Source organism: Arabidopsis lyrata (genome assembly GCF_000004255.2).
Source record: "Arabidopsis lyrata subsp. lyrata unplaced genomic scaffold ARALYscaffold_7, whole genome shotgun sequence".
Lineage (NCBI taxonomy): Eukaryota > Viridiplantae > Streptophyta > Magnoliopsida > Brassicales > Brassicaceae > Arabidopsis > Arabidopsis lyrata.
Genome location: NW_003302549.1, coordinates 21,873,019 through 21,893,392, shown reverse-complemented (window position 1 = coordinate 21,893,392; position 20,374 = coordinate 21,873,019). Strand labels below are relative to the sequence as shown.

The 20,374-nt window shown below is 34.4% G+C and overlaps 3 protein-coding genes across 4 annotated transcripts; 2 read left to right on the top strand and 1 right to left on the bottom strand.

The window, feature by feature from the left end:
- Positions 1 to 440: 440 nt before the first annotated feature.
- Positions 441 to 4,225, top strand: LOC9306740 (uridine kinase-like protein 1, chloroplastic). The gene is made up of 14 exons (XM_021016481.1): positions 441 to 768; positions 1,034 to 1,125; positions 1,230 to 1,299; positions 1,390 to 1,508; positions 1,754 to 1,850; positions 2,069 to 2,148; positions 2,461 to 2,655; positions 2,740 to 2,823; positions 2,908 to 2,968; positions 3,114 to 3,174; positions 3,325 to 3,418; positions 3,490 to 3,562; positions 3,661 to 3,743; positions 3,865 to 4,225. Exons 1-14 carry the CDS (start codon positions 564 to 566, stop codon positions 4,018 to 4,020), a joined length of 1,470 nt encoding a protein of 489 aa, XP_020872140.1. The 5' UTR covers positions 441 to 563; the 3' UTR covers positions 4,021 to 4,225.
- A 346-nt stretch (positions 4,226 to 4,571) lies between these two features.
- On the top strand, positions 4,572 to 7,191 carry LOC9304697 (zinc finger CCCH domain-containing protein 59). 2 transcript variants are annotated; one of them, XM_021016480.1, is made up of 6 exons: positions 4,572 to 4,700; positions 5,325 to 5,988; positions 6,094 to 6,195; positions 6,304 to 6,456; positions 6,541 to 6,818; positions 6,913 to 7,191. In XM_021016480.1, exons 2-6 carry the CDS (start codon positions 5,326 to 5,328, stop codon positions 7,046 to 7,048), a joined length of 1,332 nt encoding a protein of 443 aa, XP_020872139.1. In that variant the 5' UTR covers positions 4,572 to 4,700; position 5,325; the 3' UTR covers positions 7,049 to 7,191. The 2 variants fall into 2 exon arrangements, with proteins under 2 accessions (XP_020872139.1, XP_020872138.1); XM_021016479.1 differs by having other exon boundaries at positions 4,572 to 5,988.
- A 102-nt stretch (positions 7,192 to 7,293) lies between these two features.
- Positions 7,294 to 11,460, bottom strand: LOC9306739 (chloride channel protein CLC-a). Its single transcript, XM_021016478.1, has 6 exons — positions 10,863 to 11,460; positions 9,854 to 10,054; positions 9,587 to 9,764; positions 8,923 to 9,455; positions 7,707 to 8,838; positions 7,294 to 7,625 (listed from the first exon to the last, which is right to left on the bottom strand). The coding sequence occupies exons 1-6, from the start codon at positions 11,042 to 11,044 to the stop codon at positions 7,521 to 7,523; spliced, it is 2,331 nt and encodes a 776-aa protein (XP_020872137.1). The 5' UTR covers positions 11,045 to 11,460; the 3' UTR covers positions 7,294 to 7,520.
- Positions 11,461 to 20,374: the final 8,914 nt, after the last annotated feature.

Genomic DNA, 20,374 nt, shown 5'->3' with positions numbered 1-20,374 from the left:
AATTATTATTAATTAGATTTTTGTTTTAAATATAATTTAAAAATATTTAAAAAGTAAGTTTTTAAAAGCCCGCGGGTTACCCGCGGCTCCCGTGAAATTAAGCGGGGCGGATGCGGGTCTAATATTTTCTCCCGCGAATTTTGCGGGGAGGATTTTTGAAGTGTCAAAAGTTTTGAAACCCGCTGCGGAGCGGGTCTCGCGGAGCGGATTTGACCCGCTTGACAGCTCTACCTAGCTAAAAGTGGCTAAAATCAAATGAAAACAGTTAATCATTACGTCTTAAAGTTTACGATATATTAATTTTAATCAATTAAAAATAAAACAAAAATTTAAAAAATCAAACTTTGTGGAACAAACTAAAACTGTAGAACATCAAATAACTAGGAATAGAAGGAGTACTATTTATCTAAATCCTAAATAAAATAACAAAACAAAGGTTTGATATTTTTGCGTTGAACAGAATCGTTGTCACTTGTCAGTCTTCACTACGGAGCTGTTTTTTTTCGATTCGCCGGAAAAATCACAAATTTCAAATTCTGCAACCACCGATTCATCGGAATCCAATGCCGGAGGATTCTACTTCAATAGACTACGCGATGGAGAAGGCATCGGGGCCTCACTTCTCCGGTCTTCGCTTCGACGGCCTTCTCTCTTCTTCTCCACCCAATTCCTCCGTCGTCTCTTCACTTTCTCACCTCCGATCAGCTGTTTCTTCTTCTTCTCCGGCTTCTTCCGATCCCGACGCTCCCAAACAGCCCTTCATTATCGGTGATTTCTACATCCCCGTTTCGTTCTAGCGTTGATTAGGTTTTATCAAATTTGGGAAATTGGGCTCTGTCTCTCTTGATTTTGAGATTTTTTTCTGCACTAATTTCGTTTAAATCTAGGGTTTTGATGATAGAACCTCTGACTATGGTAGCATTTTGTGCTCCTGAGATTTAACAGAACTAATCTGGTTTCAATTGTATAAGATTATCGATTTTCGCATAAATTTCAGTTTTTTTTTTTTTTTTGACGTTTTGTCTTTTGACAGGGGTTTCCGGTGGTACGGCTTCCGGTAAAACCACGGTCTGCGATATGATAATCCAGCAACTTCATGACCATCGTGTTGTTCTAGTTAATCAGGTTTGATTCTATTTGCTTCAATCTTGTTCTCAATGTTCCACTTTCTTCTGTATTGATTAGCTGAGATTCACATCATATATTGTTTGATTTTTTTTGTTGGTTAGGATTCCTTTTATCGTGGTTTGACATCTGAGGAGTTGCAGCGTGTGCAAGAGTACAACTTTGATCATCCCGGTAAACTATCTTGAATTTTTCTCACTTCTTGTAATTTGGTTTAAGTACACGGCGATTCAGCTCACATCAGCATTTGGTATTCTTTTACAGATGCTTTTGACACCGAGCAGCTTTTGCATTGTGCTGTGACTCTCAAGAGCGGGCAACCCTATCAAGTTCCAATCTACGACTTTAAGACCCATCAACGTAGATCTGATACTTTCCGCCAGGTGCTTACTACTCTTCTGTCCAAGACCCCATTATTGTGGTTATTGTGCTCATGTGATTTGAATCTCTTATTTATGTGTTCCTATTTTAACTTAATGGGCTTATTAGCATATATTCATTCCCATTTAGTTTCATATTCAAAGCTGCGATCAGGTCTCTTCATTAAAAAGAATGAGTTTATTCCTGTCTTGCAGTGGATGATAATTATTTATTTATTAATTTAATATCTGTTGGGAGCCTCTGTCAGGTCAATGCTTCTGATGTTATAATATTGGAAGGGATTCTAGTTTTCCATGACTCACGAGTTCGGAATCTGATGAATATGAAGATATTTGTTGATACAGGTAATGACCAACCTTGCCTTCAGTATTATCAACTGCTATGCCTTTTCGTTTCCCCAAAGCATGCATATGACTTGCGCTACTCATCGTCTTTCACTCTTTGGATAACCTTATTAGTTTTGTATACCTGGAAATGATATTTTGTAATCAAAATTTTCCATCTCCTTGGAATCTATTTCACATCTCTCTAGTCCTTATCATAAGCTATTAAATGGTTTCAGATGCTGATGTAAGGCTTGCTCGCAGAATCAGGCGTGACACAGTTGAAAGGGGTAGGGATGTCAATTCTGTGCTTGAACAGGTCAGTCCTCTTTTCGATTTATGCTGTAGGATTTGTAAGCATAGGTTCATCTATCCTACTTAGGTGGCTTTATTATGTGTGTGACTACGAGACATGGGTAATAATACATGGAAATTCTGCTTTAGGGAACATCTCATTGTGTCTCTTCTCTGGTTTCTTCTTCCTTTCTGCTTCCTACTGTTGTTATTTACTAGATAACTCTGTGTTCTTATTCCATGCTTTGAGATGCTCCTCTGTAAAACATCTATTTTATCTTCTGAGCTTCTCATGTGCTTAAATTTTGTTGTCTGAGGATGTTACGTTCATTTACAGTATGCAAAGTTTGTGAAGCCGGCATTTGATGACTTTGTGCTCCCCTCAAAGAAATATGCTGACGTGATCATTCCTCGAGGAGGTGATAATCACGTTGCAGTCGATTTGATTACGCAACATATCCACACAAAACTTGGGCAGCATGATCTCTGCAAAATCTACCCAAATGTTTACGTCATCCAGTCAACATTTCAGGTATTTTCTCTCTCTTGCTCTCTTTGATACTTGATTTAGATGGTAAGTGTTATCAATGGTCTCACTATAGGATCATGATTGCAGATAAGAGGCATGCATACACTTATTCGGGAGAAGGACATATCAAAGCATGACTTTGTGTTTTATTCAGATCGACTCATTCGTCTGGTATTTCTCTGCCTTATGTATTCTCTTTCAACGTCACTCACTTTTCAGGCTTTCTTATTTTAACTAATATCGGTTTAATTTCAGGTCGTGGAGCATGGTCTTGGTCATTTGCCATTCACTGAGAAACAAGTAGTTACTCCAACAGGTATGTGAAGAGAATGCATGAGCTGTAACAATACTGTTTACACTTTCTTATATAACTAAGTCATCAGATGTCCGTCTCCTTCACGTTGATCTAGCTAGAGTTAGCTTATTCAACTGGTTTAAACTTCTTATCTTTTCCACACCAGGAGCTGTATATACCGGTGTTGATTTCTGCAAGAAACTTTGTGGGGTCTCAATTATTAGAAGGTGAGCCTTTGAAAGGTATTGTATTTGGTTAAGTTTGATATGATAAGATGCTTGTTCTTCCAAATGTTTTACATCATGGAAGGCATACATTACTTGTTTGCGGTTAACTTATCTATCCTAAGAGTTTTCTGTTTTGTATGTTTTTCCTAGTGGTGAAAGCATGGAAAATGCATTACGCGCTTGCTGCAAAGGAATTAAAATAGGGAAGATTCTCATCCACCGTGATGGCGACAATGGAAAACAGGTCTGCTAATTAATATTCTGCTCTGTTTTTATAAACAAGAATTTTAAAGTTTCTCTTGTCCTTTAAATCAGCTTATTTATGAGAAGCTTCCTCACGACATCTCTGAACGGCATGTCCTGCTTCTAGATCCTGTCTTAGCCACCGGTACCAAGTCTCTTTACGTTGCATATACTTATTATAGTGTTACTGATGGATTTTTGTTTTGCTGAATCCATATCTCGTGATATTGCTTGTTCTTAAAGGTAACTCTGCAAATCAAGCCATTGAATTACTCATACAGAAAGGAGTTCCTGAATCTCACATTATATTCCTCAACCTTATCTCGGTGAGTGTAAAAAGCTAAAGATCGATCTTTATCTCTCCGTGAATAGAAAAGCTAAAGATCTCTCTCTCTCTCTCTCTCTCTCTCTCACCCCCTCTCTCATGATGGCCTTGCTTTCTGACAGGCGCCGGAGGGAATCCACTGTGTCTGCAAACGTTTTCCAGCATTGAAGATAGTGACGTCTGAAATAGACCAGTGTCTGAACCAAGAGTTCCGAGTTATACCGGGCTTAGGTGAGTTTGGCGATCGTTATTTTGGCACCGACGAGGAAGACCAGTAGTCACCACTCAACACTGTGACCGGTTTCGAGCAAAAACAGATGCATTGAAACAGCCTAAATTCTATGACTAGAGCGACACTAGAGGCACGTGTATGTCTTTGTACTAAAGAACCATTCTCTTATGATTTATGAAGCTTTTATTGCTTACTCGAATTACTTTTGAAAACTTAAGTTAATTTTCTGATTAATTTAGAAATTACTAATTTTCTGTTTTGGTTTAAAAAAGTGATTGGGATAAGAAATAGGGAATGCTAGTTTTCTAAACCGGCGGAGAAAAGACATAACCAATCCTTTTATACATGATTTTGGAAATCGTATGAAAATTTCCATTTCTTCTCTTCACTAATTTCCATATTTCACATGTTGATTAATATATTTAACATTTTTTTTAGAAGATCTTAGGGTTTATGACCTAACCTAGTTATAGATTTTAACATTAATTGGAATGATGGGCCTAAGTTAAGCCCAATATAAAATTATTGTAGCGTAACCGCCACGCTCATCTACAAGAATTCTATAAATACACACATTCCCCACAAGCCCAGAGAGTATTAATTCATTCGACTCTTTACCCTTTTTTTTTCCTCCGTCTCAAAATTTCCTTTTTGGCTCTCTACGATCTTCGTTCGAAATCGTTCCCTAATCGAAGATCTAGATTCTACATACGTTTGATCTCTCAGGTTTGCTTCTTCTTCGACTACGATTATGATGATGTCTTCTTCCTGCTTTCACTTTGGGTTGGGTTTCTTCATCTCCTCGATTCTCGATCCTCCTATTCGCATCGATACCCAGAAATCTAGGGTTTCCACCGGTTAATGGAAGGAAATATAGGGTTCACCGATAAGGATGATGGATTCGAGTTTCTCTTCTATGTACATTCGTCGGAGCTAGATCTTCTCTTCTTGGGGTTTTTAGATTTTGTTGTTATTGTTATATTTAGGGTTTTGATACTTTGAAACTCGGATGATTGATCGTCGACTATGGTTTGTTTGGAATTGAAGAACTCTTTCGGTGTTTAGTGGCATTTAGGTTAGGATACTGAATGGTGATTGTGAAATTAGAGATTTATTTGGTTTTTGTGTGGACGTGATGCTCTACGATACCTGGATTGAATTTAGGGTTACAGACAGAGGATTGTTGGTTTTGATTCTCTTCGTACTTCTAGCGATTGGGGGAATTCAGAAACTACTTACTTCTGGACTTGTTACCCTTCTGAAAATTTATGTATGGATCATCATGGATGAAGCAACAGTTATCGACTCTGTGGTTCAGTCTTCTAAAGTTAGTATTTTCTCAATGTTTAGTATGGATTACAAGGCGCCAAGGAGATACTCACACGGAAGGAATTTCGGAGTTGCCAGACAGCAAGATTTCGCAGCAGATATAGTTACGAGAAGACCTTATGTCCCGTATGACAGTGGAATGAAGAAAGGTCGAAATAATTTGTCAAGGAATCTGGTTTGGACGTCAAAAGAGTACAAGGCACCAGAGGGCGACAGGCCACGGAAGATTGCAGCCAATGGGTCAACAAAACCACCAGTTTTAGGCACAGGAAACTGCGTGTCAAACCAGCCGAGGAAGAGTGCTGCATATGGGCCAAGGAGCTCTTCTATTTCAGACACCAGAGGTTGGGGGTCGAGAGATACCAGCAGTCCTAAAAGAAGTGTATGTAAGTATTGGAAAGCTGGAAACTGCAAAAGGGGTGAGCAGTGCCAGTTCTTACACTCTTGGTCTTGTTTCCCTGGATTGGCCATGGTAGCTGCTCTTGAAGGACACAAGAAGGATCTAAAGGGGATCGCCCTCCCTCAGGGTTCTGATAAACTCTTTTCAGTCAGTAGTGATGGTACATTGCGAATTTGGGACTGCAATTCTGGTCAGTGTGTACATTCCATCAACCTCCAGGCAGAAGCTGGGTCTCTAATCAGTGAAGGCCCATGGGTTTTCCTTGGCTTGCCAAACGCTGTAAAGGTTAGTTTAATGCATCTTAACTCAAATATACTTTCTATTAGCTTAATTATTTTTGTTAAACTCAGTTGGTTCTGGTGTTAAAGTTTTTGTTTATCAATTCTGCAGGCTTTTAACGTTCAAACCAGTAAAGATTTGCATCTTGAAGGGGTGGTTGGTCAGGTGCATGCAATGACTGTTGCAAACGGAATGCTTTTTGCTGGAACAAGTGTAAGTATTTTTAACTTACTCTCTTTGTCTTTCTATACATGTTTTAGTTCTCTGCTACTTTGTTGGATCTAAATTAATAAGTTCCTTTTGGTCTTTTTGGAATTGCAGTCTGGTAGTATATTAGTCTGGAAAGCTACAGACTCTGAGTCTGATCCATTCAAGTACTTGACATCTCTTGAGGGACATCATAGTGGTGACGTCACTTGTTTTGTTGTTGGTGGTCAACTGCTATACTCTGGTTCTGTCGATAAAACAATAAAGGTAAGAACGAACTGCTACTAACTGATTTTATCTTTAATCTTGTTTCGAATGCATTCTAATCAATTCTGTTTTCTGTGGTTTAAGGTGTGGGATCTCAACACCCTGCAATGTGTAATGACCCTGAAGCAACATACCGGCACTGTCACATCACTCTTATGTTGGGACAAGTGTCTGATATCATCTTCCTTGGATGGGACCATAAAAGTTTGGGCTTGTTCTGAAAATGGAAGCTTGAAAGTTGTTCAAACTCGCAAACAAGAACAGAGTGTTCATGCTCTTTGTGGGATGCATGATGCAAAGGCCAAACCGATCATATTCTGCTCTTACCAAAATGCAACAGTTGGCATTTTCGATCTACCATCGTAAGTGAAGCTTAATCTCTACTTATAGTTTACTCTAATCTTTAATCAACTATCTATTCACTAATTCTTTTGTAATTGTTGGGGTATTACACAGTTTTGAAGAAAGAGGAAAAATGTTCTCGAGGCACACGATCGGCACACTCACAATTGGTCCTGAAGGATTGTTATTCAGTGGAGATAAGAGTGGGAGCTTGCGTGTATGGAGCTTAGCTGCTGGCAACAAAGTTTAGTCGTTTAACAATTTTCGACTAAAGAATTTTGATTTAATTTGTACATACATTTGTGGTCGATATGATGAGTTAAGAGAGTTTTCTTTTGTAATGATGACTTGGAGATTAATTTTACTAAATTTAATTTCAAAATCCTTGCATCAGTTTCTTCAAATGCTGTCAGAGAATAAAGTATTATCTTCAAATGTTGATCAGAGAATAAAGTAACCATGGAAACACCATGGAACCTTCAAAGTTTTGTTCTGTATGCAAATTGTTTTTATTCTTCTTTTGAACTCGTAATGTGGGGAAAAAAATAGAGATTTACAAGTAGAAACACACAAATCTACCAAATAGTATAATTTGTTTTTTTGGTCTTGAAGAAAGAATGCAAGCAAAACTGGACAGAATATATATAAACTAAGAATGTGGAAAGAAAACACAAATCACACAAACCAAGTAATAGCGAACCTTCTTTGCAGTTTTGGCTTATTCATCGAAGTTTTCCACTTTTGTGTTTATCCAAGTGAGGAAATGCTTGTAGAATGTTATAAGCCCTTAGATCTTGCCTTGTTAAGATCCCTATCACAGGTGACATCTGCAACAACACAACAAACATTTTGATCAAACTAAGAAACAATTAGTAGTGTAAACAAGAGACTAACAAAAGCAAACTTACCCCTGAAGCTTGAATCTTGGGAACAACCAGCAAATGTCTGAGACCCACTGACCGGAACAGCACCAAAGCTTTAGCCACTGACATACTCTGCACCACTGTGTAAGGTGTAGTGTTGGTCAAAGGATGAAGATCAACATACAATTGCATCTCTGAGCTTGTGATTGCAACATCGTCGAAATTATCTTCTCTCTCAGCTAATTCAACCGGTGTGAACTTTTCTCTAACTTCCCATTCTTCTGTTCTCCTTTTCTCATTCAAGAACCATCTCTTTTTCAGAACTTTCACAAGGTGAGCTCTTAGGATCAGACCATGGAGCTCTGTACCAGTGGTTTGATCTGTTCCATCCAAGACTGGGAATGCGTTATGCGTTGTGTTCCTTAGTACATCGACTATATTCGCGACTTTCTCTACTCCGTTAAGTGTTACAACCGGAGGCTTAGCGTCGTTAAGCTCACCTACAGTGAGATTCCTCATCCATGGCTCTGGATTTGCTTCCAAGAACGGTAAGCCCTTTAGATGGAGAATGATCTCGTAGATACTTAGATTGAAGCTGTCTCCAACTGTTTTAGCTATCAGAAGCACAAACATTGTAATGGGTAACAAAAGAAGGTTGTTGGTGAGTTCAAGGAATATAACACAGAGTGAAACTGTCATTCTCATTGAACCAGCCATGAGTGAAGCTGCACCAAGAACCGCGTAAAGCCCTTGATCTATGTTTGTGTAAGACCCCATTGCTGTGCCTAACATCCGACCATATGCAGAACCCATGAGGATAATCGGTAGGAAGAGACCCGATGGTGTCGCTATACCGAATGTGATAAGACCCAAAATGCAGTAGAGGCCAAAGAATATCCAGAGAGAAACCATACCAAACTCATTAGGAGTGTTTGAAGAGAAAATGTTTCTGACTGCATCATCATTGGTTGTGAGAAGCAGAGTAGCTAGATCGTTGTAATAACCATTTGGACAGTTGAATTGCTTGAAGTTTCCTGATCTGCCGTTTGTTGGACACATCTCGTCTATCGAAGGATTACAAGGCTTGCATTCCGCCAAGAAAGGAAGACCGTACAAGCAAACCGAGGTGAATAGAGATACACCAAGACTTAGAAGCACCTTGTGAATCTTACCCTTCCTACACAAAAGTTGACCAAACAATGTTAAGTAAAAAACAAATCTTTAAAACTCTTGAATATTCTCACCGATCATAAACACTTACTGGTTGATGAGATTGTAAAGCCGGAGAACTTTATGCAAAAGATGATTGTACAAGCTTCCAAGAATGCCACCAAAGACTCCAATCAGTGTGACCGGGAATATATCCGCTGCGTGGTACCTAACCTCTACATGACTTACATCAAACATAATGAGTCCTCCTGAGCCGAAAAGCCCGCATTTCCCAGAATTACAAATCTCAATGAACGCTCTCAGTACAACCACCACAACGGCTGTACTGAAGAATGTCCTCCACAAGAGAGCGCTTCTCCACCACGTAGCGACTTCCTCAAGTGCGAAAAGCACTCCTCCTACTGGTGACCTGAAAGCTGCACATACTCCAGAGGCAGATCCACAGGTTATAAGATCTCTCCGATCTCTATCGTTGTTGAAGTAACGAAGCCATCTCCACTTGATTCTATGATTATCTGGACCACCTTGACCAAGCAATGAAGCTATGCAGCTTCCAATATGAACCAAAGGCCCTTCTTTACCAAGATCAAGTCCAGCTGCAACCGCTCCAATACTTCCAACAATCTACTCGAAAAACCGCAGAATCCATCAGTCAAACAAACATCTCACATTAACTTTGCGGGAAGGTTCAAACTTTTAATCTTTCTTTCATTTTCAATTACAGCTCATGAACTGTGAAAGCTTAAGAAACAAACCTTAACCATCATGGTGGTAAAACCAAACATATTGGGAGTGTCAATGCCATTAAGATAAGCTTTAATCTCAGGAATCCCGGGACCAGCCGCCGTAGGAGCAAAGTAAACAACAAGTACTGTCGCCACCAAAGTCAGACCCAAATTCGCCCCCGTAAAGATCATCAGACCTGTCCAAAACCTATTTCAAACATAGACTTATCATACAAGGTAACTCAATTTCTTGATCTTGATTGTGTTTTTTTCAAGATTTGGCTGATGAGTCAATACCTATCTTGACCGATGTAGTAGCCTACGGCCAGAAGTTTGTAACCGGCGATGTTTTCGACAGCAAGGTTGATGAGAGTAGCTATAAGACCAGTGAAGAGACCAACAAGACAAGCTAATGTCCATTTTAGAAATATGTATTGAAACACTTGTGTTTTTGATCTGCTTCTCCAGTCATGCTTGAACAGATCATTCTCATTTATTCTGCAGAAATCCAAAATCTCAGTTTAAAAATCTATACAAAATTATCACATATGTCTCCATCACTGAATATTTTCCACAAGTTTTTTTCTAAATAAAAATGAAGATTATCTGAAAACTGAGTAAAGATAAATAAACTTTATAGAAAGAGATTTGAGACCAAGACTTATCATACAACTAATAAACAAAAGGTAACCCAATTTTCTTGATCTTGTTCAAGAATTGGTTTATGATTGCTTGCGGCAAACTGAAAATGTGAGAAATAATTGAAGTATCACAACAGTTCATATGTCTCCATCACTAATATTTTCATTCAAAAATTTGTTTTGAAAATTCGAATAAAGCTTTAAACTTTATAGAAAGAGATTGAGAACCAAAATTCATTCAATTTTATTTGTTTTATAAAATGAAAATTAGCTGAAAACATAGTAAGATTGGAACTTTATAAAAAAGATAATGAAAATCAATAATCCATCCAAATACTTTTAGAAAGTGAAAATTTTATCTGGAAACAGAGTAGACCTCAAAACTTTATAGAATAATATTTTTTTTTCTTTTTTTGTCACTCTTAATAAAAAAAAAAGATTAAGACCAAGAATCCATCCAAAAATATTTTTTTCTTAAGAATTTTTTTTTATCTGAAAACAGAGTAAAGATCAAAACATTATACAAAGATTAAGACCCGAATATACAATTTTTTAAAAATATTGTGAAAAAATTAGCTGAAAACAGAGTAAAGATTCAAAGATTTAATAAAAGAGATTAAGACACAGAGCTAAAAATCAAGATCTGGAAGATAAAGAAGACATACTCATAATCTAAACTCTCTATGTGTGAAACCTTGGCACCGACCAAAGCAAGAGGAGTTGAAGAAAGAGTTCTATGTCTCTTAAGGAGAGGTTGGTTCAAAGTGTTGTTCTCTGGATCTCCTTCTTCTTCTTCTTCTCCATTGTAATTACTATTACTAATCTGCAAGTTTCCATCTTCATCCATCGGTAACTCCCTCTCTAATGATCCAAGTGACAATATAGAGGACCACTCAGAAAATATAGGAAAAAAAGAAGAACAACAAAAGTAGATTTTGGTTAGATCTTCAAGAGCTTTCTATATATCTCTCTGTTACAAAACTACTTTTGGTTTGGATTTCTCTGTGAATTTTGTCGTTTTTTCTAGAGGAAACACTCTTTTGAAGCTTTATAGATCTCTCTACATATAATCACATATGATACATGCATGCATCATTAATATACACCATTTATATGTATATACACTAATACACATAACATTTAATTTGAATTTTATTTGTTGTGAGGAGTCACAGTGGGTGGATGGGTACCATATGCTATTCTCACTAAAGATAAGACAATCATTGGTCTATATTATATTGCCTACTCAAATAATATAACCCAAAAAGAAAAGCAAATTACGGCATGATATGTGTGTGTGTTAGGAAGCTACTATTCTCTAGCTATGTTTTAATCTGAAGTTCTGAACACAGTAAATAATTTTGAAATCAATTATTCTTATCAATATTTTATTCTATTTTGTTGTGTGTACAAATCTACTTTGTCTTTAAATATATACATACTTTAGTTTTACTCGTTTTAATGTATATCATACCCAAACTAAATTTCAATTTAGCTAGTGATTTTGACATAGTTGAACAACGACGTACGAAAATTTGATATTAAATTAAATCTTATCCACTAAGGATATAACCCTTTTTGTGTGTGTAGAAATCGACTATTTTTTGATGAAACGAGAAATCGACTATTATCTATAGCTAATTAATTTGTACTCAATATGTGATTTTGACGTAAAGTTGAAGAGAGAAAGAACAATGATTTATATACACACTAAGGTTAAACTTTAAGAGTTTTTGTGGCAGACATAAAATGTTTTACGCCGATAGTTCCAAAATCTTTGGGCGCATAACTGGTATAATTTGGTTTCATAATAATAGGGTTTCTTGAAAAGTGTCAAAATTGCATTTGTAGAAGTCCAAAAATACTATTTACCCAAATTTCTCTATGTAATAATCCCTAACTATTAATATCATAATTAGTTATTTATTAATTTATCAAATACATAATTTTTTTTTTGCTAAGATTGTAAATATTCATTTCACAATGATAATTAAGGTTACACAAATAGCATAACCATATTATGGTCCCATGCCAAAAAAGTTTTAAAAATATGAAAGCCTACACATTCTTGAATCCAAAAATCAATTCACTCCTTAAGCAAAAATGCTCTTGGAAGAAGAAGTACAAATACATAATTATTTTAAAATAGACATTTACAATATTTTCATGAACTTCTTGCACAGTCGACCAACGCTCTCCATACTTTTCCGTTTTGGATCGACAAAGACGGTTGCATGTGGATCTCTAAGGCATTGACAAATCTTTTCTGTTTTCATGTATAAAATTAATGATATTCAAACATTGTCCATAAAAATCATAGAATACTCTACAATTTGCATTAGGGGACATAAACAAAATTTGTTTCGGTTGCTTGTGTAAACATGGTTGATCAAAAAAATAAATCTTCTTATAATTCCTTCATTTTTCATTATATACCACACATTACCTGAATAAGTAGTAGCTTCTCTTTTTTTTTGTGTCCCATGTACCCTTTATTTTTGTTTCTTAATCATTTCCTCCGTTTTAATATAAATATCGATTAAAACATTGTACTTCACTTTTAAAATTATGAACAAAATAATAATCAATATCCACTTTATGATAAGATTTCGTAATATATTTGTTCTTCTAATTTCATAAACTTAATTCTCCATTAATCAGCCATTTGGATTTGGTTGCGTACTGACCAAGTGACCATATCTCCCCTGTTAAACTCAGCCATTACATCTGACAGATCAGCAGAAACCTTTGTGACCAATAATATTTAAACACGTGTAATCATACGTTCGATCATTCCAAGATCCAACGATCAGAAGAATTCCGAGTTTCCGACCCTTGAGGTAATCGAACAGCCATTTTTTTAATTAATTTCTCTTGTACGAATATTTTAACTCTAATCATTTATTCTCCAAACACGTGATTTATATTTTTTCGGCCCTCAAAAGCCTCCAATTGGAGATAAATATTTGACCAAATTAACGTATATATAATTTTTTTTTTTTTTTTTGAAAATGAAACGCACCCATTTAAATTAACGTTAAGATTATACGATGTTTTTGTTTAATACATCGTTGTCAAATAAGTATTATCTAGTTATATATACTTGGAAATCAATATGAAATGGATGAGACTTAATATCTCATAACTAAATAAGAAAAATATGATGAAAAAAAAAAAAAACTAAATAAGAAAAATATACGATACAATATTTAAAAGTAGGAATGGCAAAATCAATAAAAATATACAACCAAACAAGAAGAAATGAAATATATACTCTAATGTAAAAAAAGTAGTCTAACAACTTGTATACATAAAAAAAGAGAATTAAAGATTACAAACTCGAATATTGGCGGCAGGTATAAAACTAGTAAACTTGTTTAATTATGATCTCTGATATGAGAAATTATTCAGAAAGTTCTTGGTTTACAATTTTTTTATTAAATTAATAAATAATCCAACCAACCGAATAATGTGTTGTACATAAGTTTGGTCAGGAATGGGGCCAATACAGAAGTAGCTCCACTTGGCATCTGCGAAAACCATGTGATCCATATGTAGAGTTCCTATTTGACGACGATCTTGTGATCAGATCTAAATCCAATTGGCTAGTCTCATGAATGAGCCACGTATCTCGTCATCGTTCATGTGACTTTGGTTTTTTTTTGCTTTTTATTTAATTTTTGGTTTCTTTCCCTCATGATTGAGAATTTGAGATGATGAAAGAAAAAGTTACTAACCGAAAAATAGACACAATGATAAGTGAAAACAGAAGTTATATACAAATATAAACAAAATATTAGGCTTTCTTGTTTGTAAAATTGTTCGGACCACCATTTTTTTATATGTAAAGATTGTTGGAGATGAATGTTGTTTACTCCCTCCGTATTTTAATAAGTGTCGTTTTAGAATTTTTATTTTTTTGAATTGGATGTTGTTTTCAAATTTCTATACAAAATTTATTACTTTTTAATGTTTTATGATATCATAAAACATTAAAAAGTAAAAAATTTTGCATAGAAATTTGAAAACGACAGCTAATTTTTTAAAAAAGAAAATCTTAAAACGACACTTATTAAAATACGGAGGGAGTATAAGGTATCTACAAACCAAACAACAATACGTAGAAATAGGAACATAGTAAATGCATTTTTTTTTAAGAAAAGGGTTAATGGTAAAAGCTTTCGCAAGAGTATCTTTCGTGTTACCGGCAACTAAAAAAAACATTATCATGTGCAATAAATTTGTTATTGGAACAACCCGCCGATTTAACCAATATGCATGTGAGAGGAAAAAAAAAAAAACCAATATGCATGTGTTTATTACATGAAAGTTTCTGGTCCAAAAACGATAATTCATTTTTTTAGGATTCAGGATTTAAAAATGTTGTTATAAGTTGGATTGTTAGTTAACGTGATAATTTTTTTATAAGTTAATCAATGCTGAAAGTGTAACAACTTACCAAATTCATGAGTTTACAATACTTATATTAGATTTATGAACAATTAACAAATAATAAATCTTTTCATGATGAATTTTATTAATGCGGTATTAAATAATTAGACATCGAGATTTGCATATTTCCTTTGAGTATGAAGTTAGGCAAAGTTATTGACGAAGATATTATTTTAATTTTGGGAAAAAAAATACAAAAAACTTTAACAAAAAAAAAAGATGGTAATGTTGAACACGGCGTCGACTCACCGCCTATGGCCGACCAGATACGTACACTCTTTACATGTTTGTTATGTAATTCCTCGACTTTGGGGATGAGATGATAGTGACCAAAAGATTTAAAACAAATTAATAATAATTTTCAACAATAAGATTAATTAGAAAAACATTAGGCAATTAGGTAGTTTTAGTTGATCAGAATCTACAAGAGAGTGACAGGTTTTTAGTCTTCGGATCATACCCAATATTTTATTTTTCAAATGTTCAATTTTAATTTTAATACTATGATTATTAATTAATAATAAGGATGTTAAAATATTAGTGGCGGTGACAGTATTATAAATATATATAATCAATCAAAATGTAACATAAAAAAAGTCTTTGGTGAATTTGCTAAATAAGAAAATGGTGGAGGTTTATTTGTAAAATAATATGGTGGCAAAATTATAAATAACTTAAATGTGACTTTACGGATGATTTGTATACATGACATCTTGTAAAATAGCCTGCTATTTGTTTAAAGCATACACAATTTTCACATAATTTGTTTGAAACATATCTATCATACACTCCACTTAATCATGATTTTGCCACCTTTTCATTTTTTCAAATAATCATCCCACATATACGGTCATTTTTAAAGTATGTTGGAATTTGGAATAGAAATAACTAATTTATATTAATAAACTAACTTCTTTTTTTTTTAAATGACGTGATTAATATATGCAATGAAACAAGAAATTAAATATTCTTGAATATTCGTTCCGAAATTCGAATTTCTAATTGGAAGAGATAATTTAAGTTTTAACAGGTAAAGAAACAAAACTCATGTTGGATAAAATGGCGAATTATAATAAAACTCATTGGTAAAGAAAAAAAAAAGGTATATATTCTTAACGTCTATGTATGTGAGTGTCTTTTTTTTTTTTCATCTGTAAAATTTCATTAGACTTTTGATAAAAGTTAAGATACATTCCTTTCAAAAGGATCAAGGGCAATCACTAAAAAAGACAAAAGGGCATTACAATTAAGTAATACAACTCTCCTTAGTGAACACATCTTTTAACCAAAAGGGGTAGCCTTGTACTACGTATGATTGACTACGATCCTCCAAAGTCACACTCCGAGCAATAAGGAAAGCACCTAAGTTTGCCTTCCTTTCTTCATGCTCTAATCTCCAGTTCAAAACCAAGCTGAGAGCCAAAAGAATTTGATGTACCTGACCTTTGAAAGAAGGCCAAGCTCTTGGTCTGGACACCGCACTTACTAAATCTTTACCATCTATCGCAAAGATCACTCTTGGGATTTTGAGACTGCTCATGCTTTCCACAGCCCAACAGTAAGAGACCATTTCAGCTTCATGCCTGGTAAAAATAGCCCCAAAGGCTCTGCGGCTATGAAGTAGAACAATGCCCTCCGAGTTCCTAAGGACCCAAGCCGACCCTCCTATCTTTTTCTCCTTATCCCATGAGAAAGCCACATTACACTTCAACCAAGGTTTAGGTGGCGGTCTCCATAGTCTCTTGATGCCATCAAGAACATCTTGTTCCTTCTTCTCTTCCCCTATTTCAATTTCCTGAGCATGAAACCACTCATCAGAACTGGCTTTGATCTTATCCAACATATCCTTCACCAGATAAATCATTCCTTCAAAAAGAAGGTTGTTGCGGTTTTTCCAAAGAAGCCATAAGATCCAAGGAACCATTCTCCTAGTCTCAAGAGGGATACTCAGATTTTTTTTCAGAGATAAAACATAGTGAATGTTATGATATAGAGAATGAGAGAAGAAACCATCCACCGGAGAGGGAAGGTTAGATAATGCCCACACTTGTCTAGCCAAAGGGCACAAAAATAAGATATGCTCAATTGATTCACCCTCCTCACCACAGATTTGACACCTAGGGTCAATATTCACACCTCGTGTTTTCAATCTTAAGGCCACAGGGATGGCTCCACTCACCACTTTCCACAAAAAAACCTTCAGCTTTGTTGGAGCCAGAACAGCCCAAATATCATCTTTAATAGCATTCATGGAAGGTCTTGCTGTGGCAAAGAGAATGTCATCCGCCTTATGTAACTGAGCAGCCAGCCAATAACCAGACCTAACTGAATACTCCCCACTTTTATTATGCTTCCAGCACATGAAGTCCTTATCTGCAGTCACTGGTTTTGTTTTCTCAATGATCTCAATATCACCTGGGAAGAACAAATCCTCCAATACATCTCTATTCCACATCTTATTGGGAAGATCAATGAGCTCAGCAACATTCTTTTCCAAATCAATGAGAATGTTCTTCATGAAAGGAGCCCTCATAATTCCCCTTTCAGCATCATCCAGCCATTTAGTGATCCAAACCTTCAAAGAGCTGCCATGTATGTGAGTGTCTAAGCTATCAAAACTCAAGTTGGATATAAAGAAACAAAAGGTCGAACATCAAACATCAATACATTTCTCAAAACATTTTAAAAGAAAATGAATACGTTCGAGTTTATATATTGTTATCCCCTACATGGATATATTTTGAGGTCTGACGTGTCAAATCTTATCAACTTCTTTTACATTGCTTATTATCTAGCAAACCAATATCCAATCTTATACTAATATTTGGGAAGTACATCCTAAGGATCATAACTTGATTTTGTAAGAAATTACAATATATGCCATTAGAGAATTTTAATCATAAAATTTTATTCCATGTCACTAATATATATTAACGGGTCAACGGGTTTAAAGATATTAAAAGATTTTGTTTATATAATTCATATATTTTTCGATAATAACTATATTACACAATTAATATAATTCGAAATTGTTATATACTAATAAATTCGAAAATGTAACACAATTAGTAAAAATGTTGTATACTAATATATAATTCGAAAATGTGACACAAAAATGTTATTGAAAATGTTAATGAAAATGATATATCATTGAAATATTTTATATCAATTGACTTTATAAAAAATGCTATTTTGAATTATAATACTCATATAGTTCGAAAATGTTATTGAAAATATTATATACTAATCCATTATTTGAAAATGAAAATGTTATTCAAAATGTAAAATTCAAAATTTAAAATGTTATATCATTGAAAAAATGTTACCGTATTTAAATGATTTTTTCTAGGATTTAAAATTCAAATTTCATATGTTGGCAAAAGAAAATCAGATCCTACATGAATCAGGACTCTTTAAACTAATTACCGTAACTTGTGTGAGAATTATTCTTCACAATCTATGTTATCTACTACTTAAAAGATTGCATATTACCATATGTATTAATCGAAGATTTGATTATGATATTACAATTATTGTTAGCATTTAAGTTTTAATGTCCATTTTTTTTTGCAGAAGTATCTTACCAAACAAGATTTACATAGCAATATGGAATATATAAAATGAAAAGTTAGGTGAAGATCCGATTTAATATTTCCGGTGCAAATGAGTAAGATATTCAAAAATTACTAATATAGAAAAGTAATACATTAAATTTTGTATTTATAGGACAAATTCAAGCTTTGCACTTTTTATTAATGAGTGTAAACTAATAAACATTTTTTTGTTTTGGAAACAAATATTAATTAGATTTGCGCTACTATAATTATCGTAATTGTGATAATGCGTGAAACTATTTTTATTGAATAAATAAAAAATTGTTAAGATTATAATAAATTTAATATTTTCTAATATTTCATCATCATAAATTAAATATGCAATTAAGATTTAGATTTTCTTGGTAAATATTTAATCTACCAAAACGTAATTAAAGAAACAGCCATATATATATTATAGACTATAGGTAGATAAGAAAAACAACCATAGATTAAAAAAATATAAATTGATATACTTAAATAAATAATACCAAAATCGTAATGAGATAAATAAAATAATTATTTGTGAATATTCTCACCGTGATATCATTTATTTGTTTAGATTTTTTTGCGTCTAAACCTAAATTGTGTAACACCATATTTTTCTCTATAAATAAAAGCTCGATTGCTATCAAAGTAGTTTCATTATTGCATTGTTCATTGTTTACATAATCTATATTAATATCGATGATTACTAATGTGAATAATGTTTGTGTACAGCTTTTAAAGCGGCGGAGTAGCCATGGTGCACTGGTGGTGGTGATGCGTTGCTCTCCCTTCAAACCTAAGGTGTGTAACATGTAATCGACTTTTTGTCGTCGTTGAGCATTTTTTTAATTTTTTTTGAAATTATTATTCTAAGAAATTAAGGTATTGATTATCTCGAATATTCAAACTATATTAGATGAGTCATTTTAATCTACTGTTGAATAATTAGCGTTACGAAAAAACATTTGATCGATTTCATGGCTTAATTATTTTATCACAACTTCGAAAGGTTATGGTGGTGCAACCATACATGCGGCAAAGTGGATGGTTTTAGTGGTGACGGGTTATTTGTTATTGTTATTTATTATATAATAATATATATTTCTTACTTTTAAAAAGTTTCAAAATATAAGAAATATTTTAAAAAATTAAAAATCAATTATTATAAATGTTTGTAATTTTTTGTAAGGTAAATACTATAATTTTTTAAAGTTTATAAAACGTTAAAAATATTTATAATTTTATAATAATTAAGAATATATATATTATGGAAACTGTGGAAGTCGGATTCACACACTCAAGTATTTTATTAAGTGGGAAAGATTATTCTTGAGGGACAAAAATGAATGTATAAAAAACTTATGAATTGTTACGAAAATTGCTATAGTATTTCTTTCTCGAGAGGAAGATCCCCTTTACATGGCCATTGGCCTCTATATTTATACATAGATAAACGACATTAAAATGAGTAATTAAGTACAATTATTTCTTCTTAAATGTGTCCGTTTTGATTATTCGGCTTTAATGCTCAACGTTTGAATTTGAGTTGACTCTGATCTTCATGGGCCTCGCCTCTTTTGGCCCAAGTGTCCTTGAACCGACTTACCCGTGTCTTCTACACCGAACTCGTGTCACAGTGCAGTCACTTCGGATTCTCGAAATGGTGACAACCACTTCGACCGTCCCTTCGGCTCACGGGTCCAATGGGCTTCATCCTTTATGGGCCATTATCCTGATTACGTGGCAATCTTTGGTTGGTCTCGTACTTCTGGTGCGGGATCCGACACCAACAATTAGCCCCCCAAGTTCTTCGAAGTGCTATTCCAATTCGGAGGACTTTAAATGCTCAAGTGGCCAAAGATTGCGCTCGAGAATCTTTCTGATTTCCCGCCGAAAATCTCATCACTCCTTTAATTTCGGCACTAGCCATTTTTAACCGAGTGACATCTGTCATCATTATGACCGTATATTGATTAATTACTATTAAAACGGGAAAAACCTTCCCACTTCCCACACGACTTCCGAGGCGGTTTCATCATTAGCTTGAGGTAACTTCTTTTCACCATTACTCTCTTCTTTTACTTTTGTACTTTAATCAAAACCTCTCTCTTCGTTCCTTCACCAAAACCCTTCTTCGCCGGATC